Raw genomic sequence first — 17,256 nt, 5'->3', positions numbered from 1 at the left:
CCCCGAAGATCGACAGCGAATATTAAAACAGGATGTAAATATAAAATAAAATATAAAAATCTATCATTCTTAATATTATTATTTGAAATGCAGTTTATTGCAGTACCCTTCGAATCAACATATACCTTTTATTCTATATTACATAGACGTCGATACGTATAAAAATTATGCATTTTACTTTTCGCATTCGTGACAGACTTTACACAACAAGAAAATTGACCTACTCGCTTAGCTCGCTTCATCTGTACCGCGCGCTCGAAAATTTGAGATTAATGTTAAAAAAAAAATACTTTTGAAAGATCAAGTCAGTGTTGGTACATATACTTTATATTCTTCATAAAAATTATCTACACACAAGACTTTTTAATATAAAACAAAATCGAGTTTCTCAAATATAACTTATATAAAGAATTCAAGAGCGACGGCCGCCGCGGGCGAGCGCGCCGCCCCGCCGCCCCGCGGCGCGGCCGCGTAATAAATTAAACCAACGTAGATAATAAAATCGACCGTCCTCGAATCGAAAGAGCCGAGCGGAGGAATCGGGCGCGTACGTGGAGCGAAGCGATCGGCTCGGCGCGTCCCGGAGCGTCACAGCACGTCACACTGACACTATATCGTCCATCGCGGGAGCGCGCGGCGCCGACGGCGGCTAGGTCGCGCCCGCGCCGCCGCCCGCCGCGCCGCCGCCGCCGCCGCCGCCGCCGCTCGCGGGCGCGGGCGCCGCGCCAGCCGCCGCGTCCTCGTCCTCCTCCTCCTCGGGGTCGAACTTCAGCATTAGCTGCTTGAACTGAAATATAAAAAGATATCTTGTATGAATCCATGGGTAATGGATAAAATATATTTGAAGTAGCTTTCTGTAAAGCACTTAAAAGCGAAAAATTAAAAAAAAATATATTTACCTCGAGATAGTCGTCGACGAGCCTTCTTCGACCTCGTTCGTCGAGTTCCTGTTCGTCGTTCGTGTCTCGCAGCTGTGCGATTGTGGCCTTCGGCTCGAACTGAGGCGCGAGCCGCCGGGACACAGCCTTCTCGTAAACTTTTACACTTTCCGACGGAGAATACTGGTTGATTTTCCTGTTTGCAAAGATGTCATTTTCGTATGGAAATAGAAATTAGGAAAAATGTAAACCACAAATGTTAATAAATATTATCTACTAATGTACCAACACTGTTAAAGCATATTATAGATGCAACTCGTAAGGTAAATATCCAAAATGTATTCGAGACTACAATCGAACCACATACTCCTACAGCGACTCTCGAAATTATCGAAGGTTATCATACATTTTGTAGTTCGGCTGGAGTGCTGCGTAAGGAAAATTACTAACGCGTCCGTGAACCCGTAGAGCTGCTTGAGGTGCTGCTTGAGCACGAGCAGCAGCAGGCAGCCGCGCGCCTGGCGCATGGCGTCGCGCAGCGGGCGCGTCGCGAGCGGCAGGCGCGCCACCAGCGCCTCCGCCTCCTCCTCCTCGTCCTCCTCCTCGTCCATCGACTCCTTCTCCTCGCTGCCTGTCTTGTCGAGGCCCTGTCGGAGAGATCGACGTTTATAATTTAAAAAATTATATTAAATATAAATATAGGCTCGTAACTTATATCTGTAGGATTCTCGCAGTTGTAATTACTCTGGTCTAAAGTCTGGGTCATTTCAAATCGGAATATAACAATAGGCTATTTGACTATGCGAAAAATAAATTGTGAATTATTGTAATCAGTGTATATTATGAGTTTAAAAATAGTTATTTACTAAAGATACTTGAAAATCAATACATAAAAATGCATGTTTTCAAACGTTTGTTACGTGACACAAAACGTTCCTGATTGACCGGGCTTATGATGAAAACCTTGCTTTTCTACTATATATACCACAGATTAAAATACAGCAAAGTGACGTCACCGACCCCATTGCAGCGCCATATTGTCCATGTAGCGTTTTCGCGGGTTATTTAAATATGGAATTTTTAATATGATATTTTTCGACAAATATGTAATAGAAATAAAAAAAAATCAACTTTTACTGGGTTCCTGAACCTCTAAATAAATAATATAAAATAGATTTTAAAAACCAGTCAAATAGCCTATTGCGATTTCGCAACGATAAATAAGTTGTCCTAGATAGAGAAAAGTCGGTAAGTAGTGTTATAAGTTCCTAAATGTAAAACTGATGTATTTTCAATTTCGATAAGCTTACCTCACGAAAAAGCTGTAGTAAATTTGATCCCGAGGTAGAAATAATAATATCAATGTGGTGTATTATAAAAAGTGGTTCATCTTGAACTTGATATGGAAAGTAGCTTAAATTATCAGCCAGGTACAACATTTGATCCAGTGGAGCAGTCTGCAAAATAAAAGAGAACATATATTACAATGTAAACAAAAGTATCATCTATATGTCATATATTGAAGAACTTACAGATACATCATCGAATTGCTTCAATAATGACAATATTAGCGCTCGCCGTTGCGGCCGCGTGTTGCGCAGCAGCGAATATAAAAAACCATTGAGAGCCGTCGGTAAATCGTCTTGATCTTTTTTCCTGAAAAAAATTATACGATATATAATATTTAGAACATATCATGTTAAGGTATTTAGATTACTGATAGGATAATCCTTACCTAAACCCTCTAATTACTCCTTTTTTGCTATTTTGTAAAATTTTCTGTAACTGGTATGACAATTTTATGCCTAATTGTGCCTTCATATGTATGAAACCCGGATATTTCTTATCGATTTCTTGCAGATTCTTGTCGGCAGTATGTGAAACCGTTACCTCTGTGTCTGTGCTCATACATATTAAATATGGAACGATCTGAAAAAAAAAAAACACAAAAAATCGTAAGATAGCTCTTATTTCTAATAAGTACTTATAAAACCAGCTACACGTAGCAGTCTGAGTGAGTACCGACCTGCACGGGATGTACGAGTCCCTGCGCCAGGACCAACTGCACAACCTTCATGGCGCTGGAACGCACCACGGTGCTCGAGTGCAGGAAGGAGCCCAGGATCTCCTTGAGGTACAGCTGGATGACGGTGGACGCCATGCCAGACGATACGTCTCCCATCTCTTTTAAATTTTCGTGCTTCGATCGCTTCGACCCTGAAATTATATTTTTTTAAGAATTAAACCGTGAAAGTTATGAACAATTATTAAAATTATCGTATATTCTTTTAATATTTTTTTTTAATTAAAAAGATCTATGTTTCTATACATACATTCCTTATCTTGTCTAATCATTCTCTGTTCCTCTTCTTGTAAGTACATTTCAATATTTCTTAGAACATCGGCTTTCATTTCTATCGGCGCTAGTTCAGAGGTCAAAAGTTGATGGTAGAACTCTTTCAGCTCTGGCCGCAACATGAACTCGTAGTGCCGCACGCACACGGAGCCGAGCGCTTTCAGTGTATGCGATACAAAGTCCTCATCTTCTAAGCCCACGAAATACATAAGCGTCGCAAATACTTGCTCCTTAATGTCACTCTGAAATATAATAAATGTATACAGAGCCGGATTTAAAGGTCTGGAGGCCCCCGGGCCACAAAGCAGTGGGGGCCCTAGACAAACAGAAGCGTGAACAACGTAATAATTATATTATCATGAATTAATTACTTTTTTATTTCAATCAGTAAGCTATGATTTATTTACTTGTATTGGTAACTTTTAAAATATTAAATAATAACATTATTATAATTTGACTATATATCGGTATTTGTTAACTTGCTGAAAACTGTGGCCCCCACTAATGTGGAGGCCCCAGGGCAGTTGCCCCGGTTGCCCTCCCCTAAATACGGCCCTGAATGTATAAGTCATCTATTAGAATAATGTTCTTATATTTTTATGTCAGTCTTTATTTTTGTTTGTTTCTAATATGCTTACCGTTAAGCCTTCTATAACTTTACTGTCGGTGAAGTCGAAGTATCTTAACAGCAACCCGACGATAAATAGGGCTCGACGAAAGTGCGGCCGCGTGTGTAACGTTCGAGTCATGTCCGGGTTGCGCTGCCAACTGTGTTTCCACTGAAGCAGCACTCCTGGAGAAATACATAAATCAATCAATTAAAAATAGAAAATACATGAGTCATACGTCAATCAATACAATTTCATTCGAATGAGATTTTTTTATTTCAATTTGTGGCGTCTTACATAACTTACCGTGATACTTGTTAAAGACGTCCCTAATGAGCTTATAGTTGTGCGTGAGATTATTAACAATGGCCGCCAGACAGGCGATGCAGGACGCTATGACGAGCTGTCCGTGCTGCAGGATTAGCTTCACGGCGTCTTCCTCAAGCTGCGCGAGGAACACCTCACTCGGGTGCTCCATGAGCGGCACGACCAGCTCGAGGGTCGACGCCACCGTCGACATTATTTGCTGCTCATATTGGTTCTAAAATAATTCAGATTATGTATATTTCATTTATTTTTGCATAACATTAATCTCTGCAATGGTAAATATATTTGATATAATTTTAATTTAGTATTACAGCAACTCGGAAATTTTTATTTCTATAATTGAATATGTATGACACAAAACTTATTTATTTGGTTTTCTTATTACCTGACATTTTAGACTGAGGTAAGGCTGTAGAGTTAAGGCATGGTTAACTAATAATTGTGGTCTTATTTTTGCAAATAAATGCAGCGTCGAGAGACAAGCCAAAATGCGCTGTGACGAACCCATACCTAGAAATAATATTTATTAAAATCTTAATCTGACTATGCAAGTTGTTTAATTAATACTTATTGCTCTTTTTACCATCTGTATTGGTTTCTTCCAACTGTAGTAAGTGTTCGATAAGGCAGTCAACAATCTGTTGGCAGGCAACCAATAGAGATTTGGGTGGTTGGTAAATAATTTTCGTTGAGTCATCTTTATCTTCTTTGGGTTTGAATAACTAGAATGACAAAAATATATGTTTAAAAATGTACAACACAGCAGAGGGTTTTATCTCCAGTTGAATAACTCACACTCATCAGTAGCTGCTGGAACCACTCGAGGCCCATGTCGCGGGAGGACACGACGACGTCGGTGATGTTGAGCACCTTCCGGGTGAGCGGGTCGGCCGTGGCCGCCGTGATGTCGAGCGCCCCGTGGCGCGCCGAGTTGGGACAGGGGCTGAACCACATGTTTTGAAACACTTCCATGACCAGCTTTCTTATTCCTTCTTCGTCGTTTACCCTTCTGATCATTTTTACACAGATTTCGGGTATTTTCGGGAACTCGGGACATTCTATACAAATATCTTTCAGGATTTTTATCACTCGTTTACGTACAGAGACACCCGTGTCCTAAAAATAATAGTTAACGTTAAAACATAATAATACATTAAACATAAAATACCGATTAACTTTCATAGTATAAGTTAAAGTTTAAAAAAAGATTTACTTTTGTACTATTAGTTAAGTATTACAAAGAAAAGTCTTAAAAATTATTGGATATACTAAGTTGACACAGTCGTGAAAAATAACCTAAAGACAACAAACAAAATCACTTACTAAAATTCTATTCGAGAGCATTTCGTAGTACTTGTCGATCAGATCCGGCCGGCTGAGCACGAACTTGCCAACGAGATCGACCGCTGCTTCCCGTACGGCCGTGGATTGATCGAGGAACGATCGGTTCACGCCTATCTTCATATCCGGCCTCGCCAGCACCGCGGGATCGGCCTCAACGATCATCGTCAGACATTTCATAGCTTTTGTACGTATAGCAATAGTATTCTCACACAAAATAACTAGAATTTTCCTAAGGTACCTGTCAAAGCTCTGGGAAAACGACCTCTTTGACGCTAGGTACTGAGAGATCAACTCTGCCCCACTATAGTCTATATACGATTGCATCACTTGAACCTGAGTTCCACCTTGATATCGGAATGGTCTAATTTTTTCAAGAAAGAAGTTCTTCCGTCGCTCGATGGTCTTGAATTTTTCTGCCGACATGATAGCGCTCGAGACGTGCTTTTTCGACTCTTTGATGCCGCCGTCGCTGTCGTCGTCCGGATCGGATTCTTCTTCACTACTCTCCTCTTTATGTTTTTTCTTCGATTTGTGTTTCGGTCTTTTGGTGGGCGATGAATTTTTCGGCTGAACCACCATGTCTCTGTACCACTGTGTTATATAAAAATGCCTCGCACAATTCCAAGCTTGATCTTTCTGCCCATTGATGGCCAAGTAATCAAGCAATACCCTTTGTAGGAATTCTGTTCTCTCCTCATCTTCGTCTAATCCCGACGTAAGAGACTGAAAGAAGATATCATAAACTTTACTGCTGCAAATAATATCGGACTAAATGTATTGCTATAATTCATAGCATAATTGTACTATTTGCTCTCTAAACTATATAAAGTATGAAGCGAATCATGTGTTTGAATTCATTGTGTTTCGATCTGCACTCACCTGCTGCTGGCAGCCGTCCTTCTCCTCCTCGGCGCGGATGTCGCGCACGACGGCGTCCATGGTGGCGAGCTTGGCGCGCGACGTGACGCTGTCCCTGCGCAGGCGCGACGCCACCAGCCCCAGGTACTCCAGCGACGCCACGCGCACCGGCATCTCCATCGATTTATCTGACATGTATTTCACCTGAACAGAGAACACATTTTGTCATTAGATATTTAGTGTTTCATTAGTTTCATTAGTTTACAGTTGGTTTTTTAATCAATTTATTTATAAGAATTATCCCAACTAATATTATTGATGCAAGCAACGAATAGATGTGATTTTTTTATGGCTATTAAAAATGATCTGTTGAGTAATTAAGACGTATTAATTACTCCACAGATCATTTTTGCACTTAGGGACATAGAGAAGGACAAAGGGTATATAACATATCACATATGCCCCCATATAATGATTTCTTAAATAGCATTAACTTACGAGCATTGTTCCGAGTAGACTTAACAACAGCTCAGTGGCCGGCCATTCCGGTTTGTTGACTGTTGTCAAGAGATCGTGAACAAAGTTTTCAAACAAGGGCCGGAAGTCGACTTCTTCCGATCTACTCCGACATTTATTCAGGAATGATGTGAGAAACGTACCGCCCACACTAATGGCAGCTTCATATTTCGATATAATCATTAGATCTTTATCTACATGCTGAAAGTATAAAACAAGAAAAAATTAACCTTTTGTTTGGATAAGATATTATTTCAAATGTTTCCATAATGTATTCACAAAACCGTACCTTTTTACTATCAGATTCGGAGTGTTCCTTATCCTTTTCTTTGTCATTCGATTTGCAGAGCGTCTCGGGCAAAGTGACGACACTCTGTACCAGCTGCAGGACGAGCGCGGTCAACATTTGAATATGTTGATTAGAACTCAATTGAAACGAGCGGAGGTTGTGCTTCGAACTCGGTATTCGAGCTATCGACGCCAAGATATCCTCGAGCAAGAGCCGCCTGTGTTGCTCGTATTTCGTAAATATCTGTTAAAAAACGTAAAAAATAAATATCTCAGCTAAATTCCGGTAAAACATCAAATACAAGAAGAGTAGGTCTCACCGTCGTGACGAGCTTCAAGGCGGACAGCTGCAGCTCGCTGATGTTCTCGACGAAGAAGGGCGACACGCCGACGGTGGACGCGTGCAGCACCGTCGTGTCGGTGAGGTGGTGCGCGGCGAACAGCTCGGCCAGCAGCGTGACGCACTCGTGCGCGTGCGTGTACAGCTCGCGCACGGCGCGCGTCGAGTTGCCGCCGCGCTTGCTGGCGCCGCCCGCGCCGCCGCCGCGCCGCTTGCGCCCGTCCACTGACACACACTCGTTATCACCGCGCTACACTGTGTCTCAACTCCCCGACCCATAGACTCTGTGTCACTGACACTGATGCTGTTTACACTGGTACAAGAGACATATAGTAGGACACAAATTAGATGTAGCATCGGAAAATGCAATGGAATGAAATTAAAACCGATTACTGCCGATTTACACAACCAATAGAAATAGCTCCCTATCGCGCCATTCGACGCTATTCGTCGCTATAGATTCACGTGTCAGAGAAAGCAAGTGCATGTAAATCCACGCGTCAAATTGACGAATATATTATCTCATATGATATTACAAGTTATTACGCTTGTGCAAAGATCATATTCGCATGAAAAATAAATATTGATAATTTGGTATGGCGTACTCAATTCGGATTTGATCGGTTTTACGAATTTTGCCGATGCGACATCTAAGTTGTGTCGTACTATACCATTTTAGACTGTCGCGTTGAAACGCATTGTGAATGTAAGCATTAATTAATACTTCTAACGCAGACGTCTTTATGCCACTGAGTGGTCCCTTAAGTCTTCAGCAAACTAACAAAATTATTTATGCTAAGTGAAGCTCGATTTGTGTATAGTTTATACTAAAAATTGTTGCTTTATACACGATATTGTAACGTCAAAAACAATACTCAGTATTGTTGTGCTCCGGTTTGAAGGGTCATGAGGAGCCAGTGTAACTAAAGACACTAGGGAGAGTTGGAAGACCCTTTGTGTTATATGAAATGGGCTATGGGCGATAGTGGCCATCAGTTGATCCGTTTCTCGACCAACGTTTACGAAACTATAAATTATAATTAAAAGTAAAATTGTTGAGACCAACAAATATAGAAAAATAATCTAGGTTCATACATTCACACGTCCACGTGAAACGGAATTAGAATACAAATTGCTTTGCACTGAATTTACAACTCTCTCTTACATGATCTGCATGTTTAAGTTTAACTTTCTACATTTTAAAGTTATTATTAATTTTCGAAGCTCCTCTTTATTTACCAATGTTATTTTTTTAATTATTTAATTTAAATTATAAATTATTTATTTATTTAATTTTTTTTTTAATGCAGCAGGAATATAACATGTTTAAGTTAGTGTGTATTGTTTTATTATGTTCTTTAAGGATGGATCATTTTTTAATCCGATTTTTTTTAATAACATTTTTTTCTAGTGATATAGTAAATAGTTGGTATACCAAATTACATATATTTTTACACAAATTTTAAAATATTTTATGAAAAATGTTATATATTACCTTTCTTTTTTGAAGTACTTTGAATACTGTAAACCGGGTCATATACGCAGTAAATAGTGTTGTTCAGTTGAAACTTTATAAACATAATGATTCTATCTATTACATCTTCTAGGAATATGCGCTTAGGCATACTGGGAGAAGTCATTATGTACAAGGCCGTGAGACTCGAATCAGACGCACACATCACTCTGTCTAACGCGGACTCTATCCATATCTGTCGCATCTCTTCGCTGTCCTCCTGCAGAAAATATTTAGATAAATATATTAACAAAATGATTCGAGATGGCCCAGTGGTTAGAACGCGTGCATCATAACCGATGATCGCGGGTTCAAACCCAGGCAAGCACCGCTGATTTATGTGTTTAATTTGTCTTTATAATTCATCTCGTACTCGGCGGTGAGGGAATACATCGTGAGGAAACCTGCATGTGACAAATTTCATAGAAATTCTGCCACATGTGTATTCCACCAACCCGCATTGGAACAGCGTGGTGGAATATGTTCCAAACCTTCTCCTCTGAGGGAGAGGAGGCCTTTAGCCCAGCAGTGGAAATTTACAGGCTTTTGTTGTTTGTTGTATTAACAAAAATCATATCCATAGGATACGTTTCAAATCAAACAGAAGAGACACTTACGGGATCCCCTATTAGAGACATTTTCTCCGCAGCTCTGATGTTCTTTTCCAATATACTCAGCAGCCGAACTAATCTATCCGCTGGAATGGCTTCCATAGCACCGAGATTTTTTAGTTTCGCCGCTTCAGCACACAGCTCCTGGAGTTGATACCGAGGCAGCAGCATGTCTTCAGGAATATCCGTACCCTCTATAAACAAAATAATAGAATCAAATTCAATTAAAAATATTAACAAATTCTTAATTACATAGTGAGTCCAATTTCAAAATGGGACAGTAAATGGACCCTTCTGCCCATAGATATTGGCACTGGAAGAAATATTCAACATCCCATATATCGTCAATATGCCACCTTACTCGAGAAGTAATATTAATATATTCTCTCCGTGTTCTTACTCTGGCTCACCTTCAAACTGGACACCAGTATACTATGTTTATTGGTAGATTACCAAGAAAAACTTTTCAAAATTATCATTATTGTCATAATCCATTGATATAAAACTTACCCATTTCATCAGTTACTATAATATCATCGTCAATGGTCTCAAAAACTGATTCGATCAACTTGTTGAAACGTTGATACGTATTTGTCTCCATAAGTTCGTCGACGGACAACATTTCCAGCACTGGAACCAACCGTCTTTCCACTTTTCGTAACTTTGGTCGAACTAAAAACAAGACGTAGCAGTTAATTTTAGCAGGAAGATAGTAATGTGAATGTAAATTAATTTGAACTACAATCACATGGACTGGGATAATTTTGCAAATTTAAAGCATTCTTTAAAGAGAAACGAGGGGTTGTATGGAATGTAGAATCTATTAAAGGGAATTAAGAAATTCAGTAGAATTTTAAGAAATTATATTTCATCATGAAGTCTTGTATTATATTCCATATTTTTTTAATTTAATTTAATTTTAGTTAGTCTGTTAGGATATCATGGATCTGTAAATACATTAGCTTATGTGTCTCGAGTATATTTAGGGATCGTGAAATCGTACCATATTCAACAACAATAATGTATTTATTATCGGCATAGAGAAGTATATGTCTGTTTTTAATTATATGCACTTGCACGCACCTACGCGCCCAGAAACATGTGCCTGACTAAAATGAATGCCCACACTACCTAGAATGTATGCAATACTATTGAGTTTCTGTGCGTTGATAATTGATTGTTGATAACGCACTGGTGCTGTTTGTCGTCATTATAATGGATCTAACATGTTTTAAGGGTTCATGTAATAAAAGTCTAAAAAGACGAAGCCACGATGTAGTCTTCGTTATAGGAGCAAATTTGTAAACTGAACTCAATTTGAATCTAAGCAGATACAAATATTCTGCCATATAAATATATTCGAGACAATTCTCCAAAATTACTGAAATGCGTTTGTCATATTTTATCTCGTTGCTATTTTAAATTGCCTTCTTTTTGGGCTAGGTTGTATTAAATCGATGTTCGTAATTTATCATTTGCTTTAGAAAAAAATGCATTGCAACAACTTACCTATACTAATTTTTTTGTTTAACAAGAAATAGCTTTTTCAACTCACCGATTGCCGCCTCAGCTTCTTCTTTTTTGCTAGCTTCCTCATGTTTCCTCTTCACTGCTTCCCAATTCTTTTCTCTAGCTATGTCTATTGCCTCCTTATCTTTATCTATAGCTTGTGTTGAATTACTCGACTTTGCTTTTAGCGGTTGATTGTCGTCTGAGTCGGACTCTGCTGTGCTGTTTTTCCTCATTCTCTCCTCGTTCGGCATTTCATGTTTCTTTAATATACCCTCCTATTATTTAATGTTTTTAAAAATAACAGTAATAATTAGGTGATTCTAAAGAGTAAGCTCTATCCCAAGAAACTTACACTTTCATACATAAGCAATAATTTGTTCACCATCATTTTTTTTATTTCATATGCAAGTGCAAACAAACTTTCGCAATTTTTTACACTAGCAACTTCCTTCAGACAACACTAGGCATATAAGAAAAGGTTCATGATAAAAGTAGTTCTGTGATATGCTCAATTGAATTTTAAATTTTATACAAGAGATGAGCCAATTCATATTTTAATGCAACTTTATCATTTTAATTCTCTTTTTATTTTATTTTTTTTAAAAAGATTTTTTTATGTCTATCAAATAATACAAAATATTGAATATGTAAAAAATACAATATTTTTTTTAATAACTATTACATCATACATACAGAAATCATATCTGTTACTTTGAATAAAATTATAATTGTAATTTGACTTCAACAAACTTCTTGATTTCATAATGCTTCAAATATTTTTCAAATGATATATTATTTATATTGAAATTTAATGAAAATCATGTTTAAAATATGCTGCTGTCGTATGCTAACAATTAATATGTGAATAAATATTACACATTGAATTAAATATGAAAATTTAGTATCAAGTTAAGTACTTACAGAAAGACGCCCCAATTTTACAACAGGATATCTGCTATTCATAAAAGTTGTACTTCTGCTGGGATCTTGTTTTTCCTGTGTCGTATTTTGTATCATAGGTGGTGGTGCATATGGAGCGCCCATGGATGGCTGAGGCACTTGCGGTTCGTGACGCAAAGGAGATGGCGCCACACTGGCTTGGGCCGGAGATTGGCCTGTTACTACATTGCCATCTAAAAAAAAATATTATCAAAATCTCAAAAGATAATATATTTAAAAATTGAATATGTATGTCAAAAAAACATACCCTGCTCATATGTCTTGTCTTGAGACTGCATTAGTTGCTTTTGTTGATCAGTCATATTACTAGGTGATATAGAAAGTGGATCTTTGTCCTCGCTTATATTAGTACCAAAACTCCTACTATCTTGGACTAAACTGTTGTAATATCCACCATTTTGAGGATTTGAAGCATTCGAAAGTGGACTTGTATATATATTGGACTGGTTTGAAGTATTCCAAGGTGGAGAAACATTATTTTGGGCAGTAATATTAACTTGGCTTCCCGGCCGAGCTTGAGAAGGCGGTGAACCAATATTCACATGAGGTGAAGACTGGCAGGGAGGAGCTATGAGTTGTTGATTAGGAATGGAAGCTGAATGTATGGATGTTCCATGTGATGAGGGACTTGAATGGACTGTATTGTGTGATGTGTAATTGTACGTAGAAGATGGTGACATCCCATTAAACTTGGATGTGTGAAGGTGATTATTACCCCAATGGTTTCTTTGTTGTTGATCAAATACATTGGGGTTTACATGTAATATAGCCTTTAGTAATTCAGGCGTAGTTTGTTGGGGAGCTGGACTGACTGCATTTGGTATGCTTTCATCCTTTAAGTCTCTGAAAAGATTTTAAAAAAAATTATGATATAATAAAAACAACTACTTTCATTTTTATTTCCATCTAATTTTCAATGGCTAATCCTTAATTGTAGACAAATGTTATTTGAAATAATAAATATATATAAAATTAATCTAACAGTACAAAATAAGATTCATTTATTAGTAAAATATAATAAGAATATCCTTACATATGTTGCACTGATGTTTGCATTAGTGATTGCAATAACAAAGAAACCAAGTTGTCATCACGAGTTGCAAGCAATATGGCTGCTTCTTCAGCAACACGAGGATGGAACAACTGAGACTTGTTGTTAAGTGTTGATGGTAGGGGTGTTGGTAATGGAAGCACTGGTAACACTGCAATGACACAACAAATATTTCCCAAATTAAATAATGTATATTGTAGAATATAAAATTAAATGTAAGGTTTATTTAGCCAAATCATAAATAACCATATTGTAATAATAATTATTATGATTCATGAATTAGTCGAATATATTAATTAAAATAAACATTATGAATCCCTTGACTATGACTATAAATGGCTTTCACTAAGTAAACATAAGCTTAATGTCTAGCTGATACTTTATTTTTCTCATTTAAGGCGTTTAATGCACATTGAAACTTCTCTACATCTTTATAGCAAACTATTTACTGTTATGGCCAATTTTATATTCACATTGTTTTAATAAACATTTATTATTATATTTTGTCTATAAGGCCCGCTGATGGATAAGACCACAAAAAGAATCAGAATCATCAGAATTTGTTACATTTGACCTCTCTGCAGAAAGAAGGACTTTAAATTATGTTTCTAAAAACTTGAATACCAATAACTTAAGTTCCTTTTTTTTTAAATATAGTATTTACATAAGAAAACATCTTTTTCTTCCAGTTGTTTTTTTTTGATACACATATTACATATTTATAATGTAAACATATGTAGACAAGTTATCATATTATTTCTCTTTATTATTTAATTGGAATCACATCTTCCTACCAATTGATTATTAATTTGTTCGTTATTTTGGAGAAGTTAAACTGCAACTAATTCCGTTATCTATATGTCACTATATATTATAATTTAAAATCGTAAATATTAAACCATTTAATTTATTTTTTATAACACCATTCTATATAGTTATTTGATTGCCTGGTATTTATTTATTTGAGTTAAAAAATATATTACTAAATAATTATATTTTTAAGCAGACAAGCTGCGGACATTAAACAAGTCATTAGCAAAATAATTTTGTAATCATAGGCATCATAAGGGTTTTGAAACCAATATGTCATTTCTTGCACAAGTTTTTTTTTTATGGTAAAGTTCAGCACACAGGCTAATAGGTCACCTGATGGTAAGTAGTCACCACCACCGATAGATATTCATTGTCCATGTGCCACCAACCTTGATATATGATATCTTATGTCTTTTGTATCTGCAGTTACATTCACTGAATCTCTCACTCTTCAAATCAGAACACAATACTAAGTACAACTTTTTGAGCACTAAAATATCCTATGAACACCTCAAGTGCTCAGGCACACTTAAACAAAGCTTTACCACGGGTTTAGATTATTATCGCTAAATTGATTTGTTTAATAATAATGTAAATATTTATAGTTGTGAATATGATCCCATTCAAAAGTATTGTCAAAGTTCATAGTTTTGACAGATACCAGTCCCAATTAAAATAAAATAATCAGAGACTATTATATTATCATAGATGTAAATTAAATAAATCTAAAAAATATTCATTATATGTAGATAGTTTTATTTTTAATTGTTATAAATAATAGATCATAAAATACTATTTACAAGTTACTTACTAGAATAGAAACAGGAATTACATATATGTAATTATGCTTTTTATGCCTCACTAGCATTTTTGTATGCTGAAATTTTATTTTATGTTTAGACCAACACCAGTAGCATAGTATAATATTTAAAAAAAAGCATGATTATCATAATCATTTTCATTTCTTATGAGATATGTGTTAATAATATTTTTTAATTTATAATATTTTATGAGTATATTAGTACCATCTAATAATTACTGTATCATCTTTATCTGTTACATGAATATAATGAATAAGTATTAATAATTTTAATCTACATTATTTTTATACTTTTAAATTGATTGCATTTATGAAATTATAAAGTTTGAATTATTGTTAGCAGTATTCTTAATGATATTAGCAGACTTGATTAAGTTTACAAATTCATTTATTTTTATATGAATATCAAAGTAAACTGCTTTTCAATATATATTGACCTATATAAACAAACAAACCATGATTATTTTTTATTCAAGTGTATTTAAAAGTAAAAAAATAGTAGGAAACGACTGATTAGCATAGATGTTCTATTTAAGTAGTGCAGCATACTCACAGTCAGTCAAACTAGCTACTCCTGCTAATGTGGTAATAGGGACACTTGGAATATCCCTCTCATTCATCTTGATGTCAATTTCAATTTATTTTTCCAGGTTTACTAATGCTGTCCTAAAAGTTAAAAAGAAAGTCTTTGCTGTGGTAATGTAACAAACACCAATAGAAGTTGTTTGCGTAGTCGCCGATTCCATTATCATTACAATTTCCACATAAGCGGCACTGTGCACAATTAAGTTTCACATTTGCTAGTTGGTAGTTTATCACAGAAAAGGCATTTCACAAAAATAGTTAATTAATAAATCCCAAAGATTGTTGTGAAAATAGGGCAGCCGTCAATTTGATGCTTTGTTGTGCGTTGTGCATCAAAACGAAGGTCAGCGCATCTGTTCGACACTCCCAATAAATTAAACGAAAAGTTGTTTTGATTATTGTAAACAAAATTTGCTTACAATATATTCTTAAATACTCACTGAAACATTATGTTAACTATTTATATCCAGGACAAATCAAACATAATCCTAACATTTAGATAATCAAGGAAATGTAAGCAAGTGTTGCCTTATGACTATACAGTACTTAATAACTTTTACAAATTTTTGTTTTTTTCTTTCTTCTTATTTCATTAATACTTCGCTTTTACTAACGTTACGTACGTTTAATTTAGATAAAAAAAATATTATTTTTACTAGATTCAAATTTATATTATAATATAGAATTAAATAATATATTAAAGATTGTTCAAGTAAGAATGTAGTTGCAGTACCGTCTTTTTTTAAGGCTCAATTCACAGTATCAATAAAATTTATGTTATTCCACGGTGTTTAATATAGTACTTCAAAATGTTGTACATCCTCATAAAAAGCCACAATATATATATTTTGGCAAAATAAACACCTTTTATTTATTGCCCGAAAATGAAATTAAATTTTTAAACCTTTTTATTCAAGCAAAAAAGCTGTCAGTCATTTTGGTAAAGTAAAACATGTATAAATAACAGTCCATATTCATAAATACGACCGGTATTCTGCTTTTAAAAATCCGTTTTGCATTTTAATAAACACGTACAAATAAAATTTACTTTGATTTTTTTAAATTTCATGCTAAAGTAAATCCTTGAAGTTAAAGTCGATAGATATAGTTTATCTGTTAATAACTTAACACTTTAAGAATGGAAATAGAAGCGGTCCCAGTAATTACAGGCCTATTTCAATACTCCCATCTTCAAGTAAAACTTTCGAAAAAAATATTTTAAATCAAGTTCTTACCCATTTTGGTACAAATATTATTTTTCATAGTGAGCAATTTGGTTTTACAAGAGGTCGATCAACAACTGATGCGGGAATTACGCTTCTTAAACATATTTACGATGCTTGGGAGAAATCACAATCATTCATCAATGCTATTGGAGTATTCTGTGATTTATCCAAAGCATTTGATTGTGTAGAACACCAGACGCTTCTTTATAAGCTTAAATATTACGGCGTTAAAGGTAGGGCTCTTGATCTCATTGCTTCATACTTAAGCCAAAGAATCCAGCAAGTTTTCATTAATGGAATAAAGTCTTCTGGATCTACGATAAAATGGGTGTTCCACAAGGTTAAATTTTGGGGCCCTTTCTATTTCTAGTATATATAAATGATCTTCCTTTCTACGTTAAAGGTATTTTCGATATAGTATTGTTTGCTGACGATATTTCACTGATTTTTAAGGTTGACAGGAAAAAAACTGACTATGACGATGTGAACGGTGCAGTATCACAGATACACGATTGTTTTAATGTAAATAATTTGGTTTTGAATGCTCAAAAAACAAAATGTGTAGTTTTTACCTTACCCAATGTTAGAAAGCAAAATTATAATGTATCTTTAAGCGGAGGCCGGCTTGATGTAGCCGATACTACGGTGTT

At 35.8% G+C, this 17,256-nt stretch overlaps 1 protein-coding gene across 4 annotated transcripts; it reads right to left on the bottom strand.

Moving 5' to 3' along the window:
- Nucleotides 1-61: 61 nt before the first annotated feature.
- LOC124533908 (nipped-B protein) lies at nt 62-15,931 on the bottom strand. 4 transcript variants are annotated; one of them, XM_047109485.1, is made up of 27 exons: nt 15,821-15,931; nt 15,349-15,461; nt 13,145-13,313; nt 12,359-12,954; nt 12,073-12,284; nt 11,195-11,426; nt 10,150-10,311; nt 9,646-9,833; nt 9,011-9,248; nt 7,496-7,740; nt 7,177-7,419; nt 6,870-7,088; nt 6,393-6,575; nt 5,493-6,236; nt 4,965-5,285; nt 4,753-4,891; nt 4,555-4,679; nt 4,149-4,383; nt 3,873-4,027; nt 3,212-3,476; nt 2,905-3,095; nt 2,614-2,807; nt 2,411-2,534; nt 2,189-2,335; nt 1,329-1,525; nt 900-1,074; nt 62-787 (listed from the first exon to the last, which is right to left on the bottom strand). In XM_047109485.1, the coding sequence occupies exons 2-27, from the start codon at nt 15,413-15,415 to the stop codon at nt 650-652; spliced, it is 5,904 nt and encodes a 1,967-aa protein (XP_046965441.1). In that variant the 5' UTR covers nt 15,416-15,461; nt 15,821-15,931; the 3' UTR covers nt 62-649. The 4 variants fall into 4 exon arrangements, with proteins under 4 accessions (XP_046965441.1, XP_046965444.1, XP_046965442.1 ...); XM_047109488.1 differs by lacking the exon at nt 15,821-15,931 and adding an exon at nt 14,787-14,852 and having other exon boundaries at nt 15,349-15,440; XM_047109486.1 differs by having other exon boundaries at nt 15,349-15,907.
- Between the last annotated feature and the right edge of the window lie 1,325 nt (nt 15,932-17,256).

Source organism: Vanessa cardui, chromosome 11 (genome assembly GCF_905220365.1).
Source record: "Vanessa cardui chromosome 11, ilVanCard2.1, whole genome shotgun sequence".
Classification (NCBI taxonomy): Eukaryota; Metazoa; Arthropoda; class Insecta; order Lepidoptera; family Nymphalidae; genus Vanessa; species Vanessa cardui.
The sequence above is the reverse complement of the archived record's forward strand: the minus strand, read 5'-3'. Positions and strand labels throughout refer to the sequence as shown.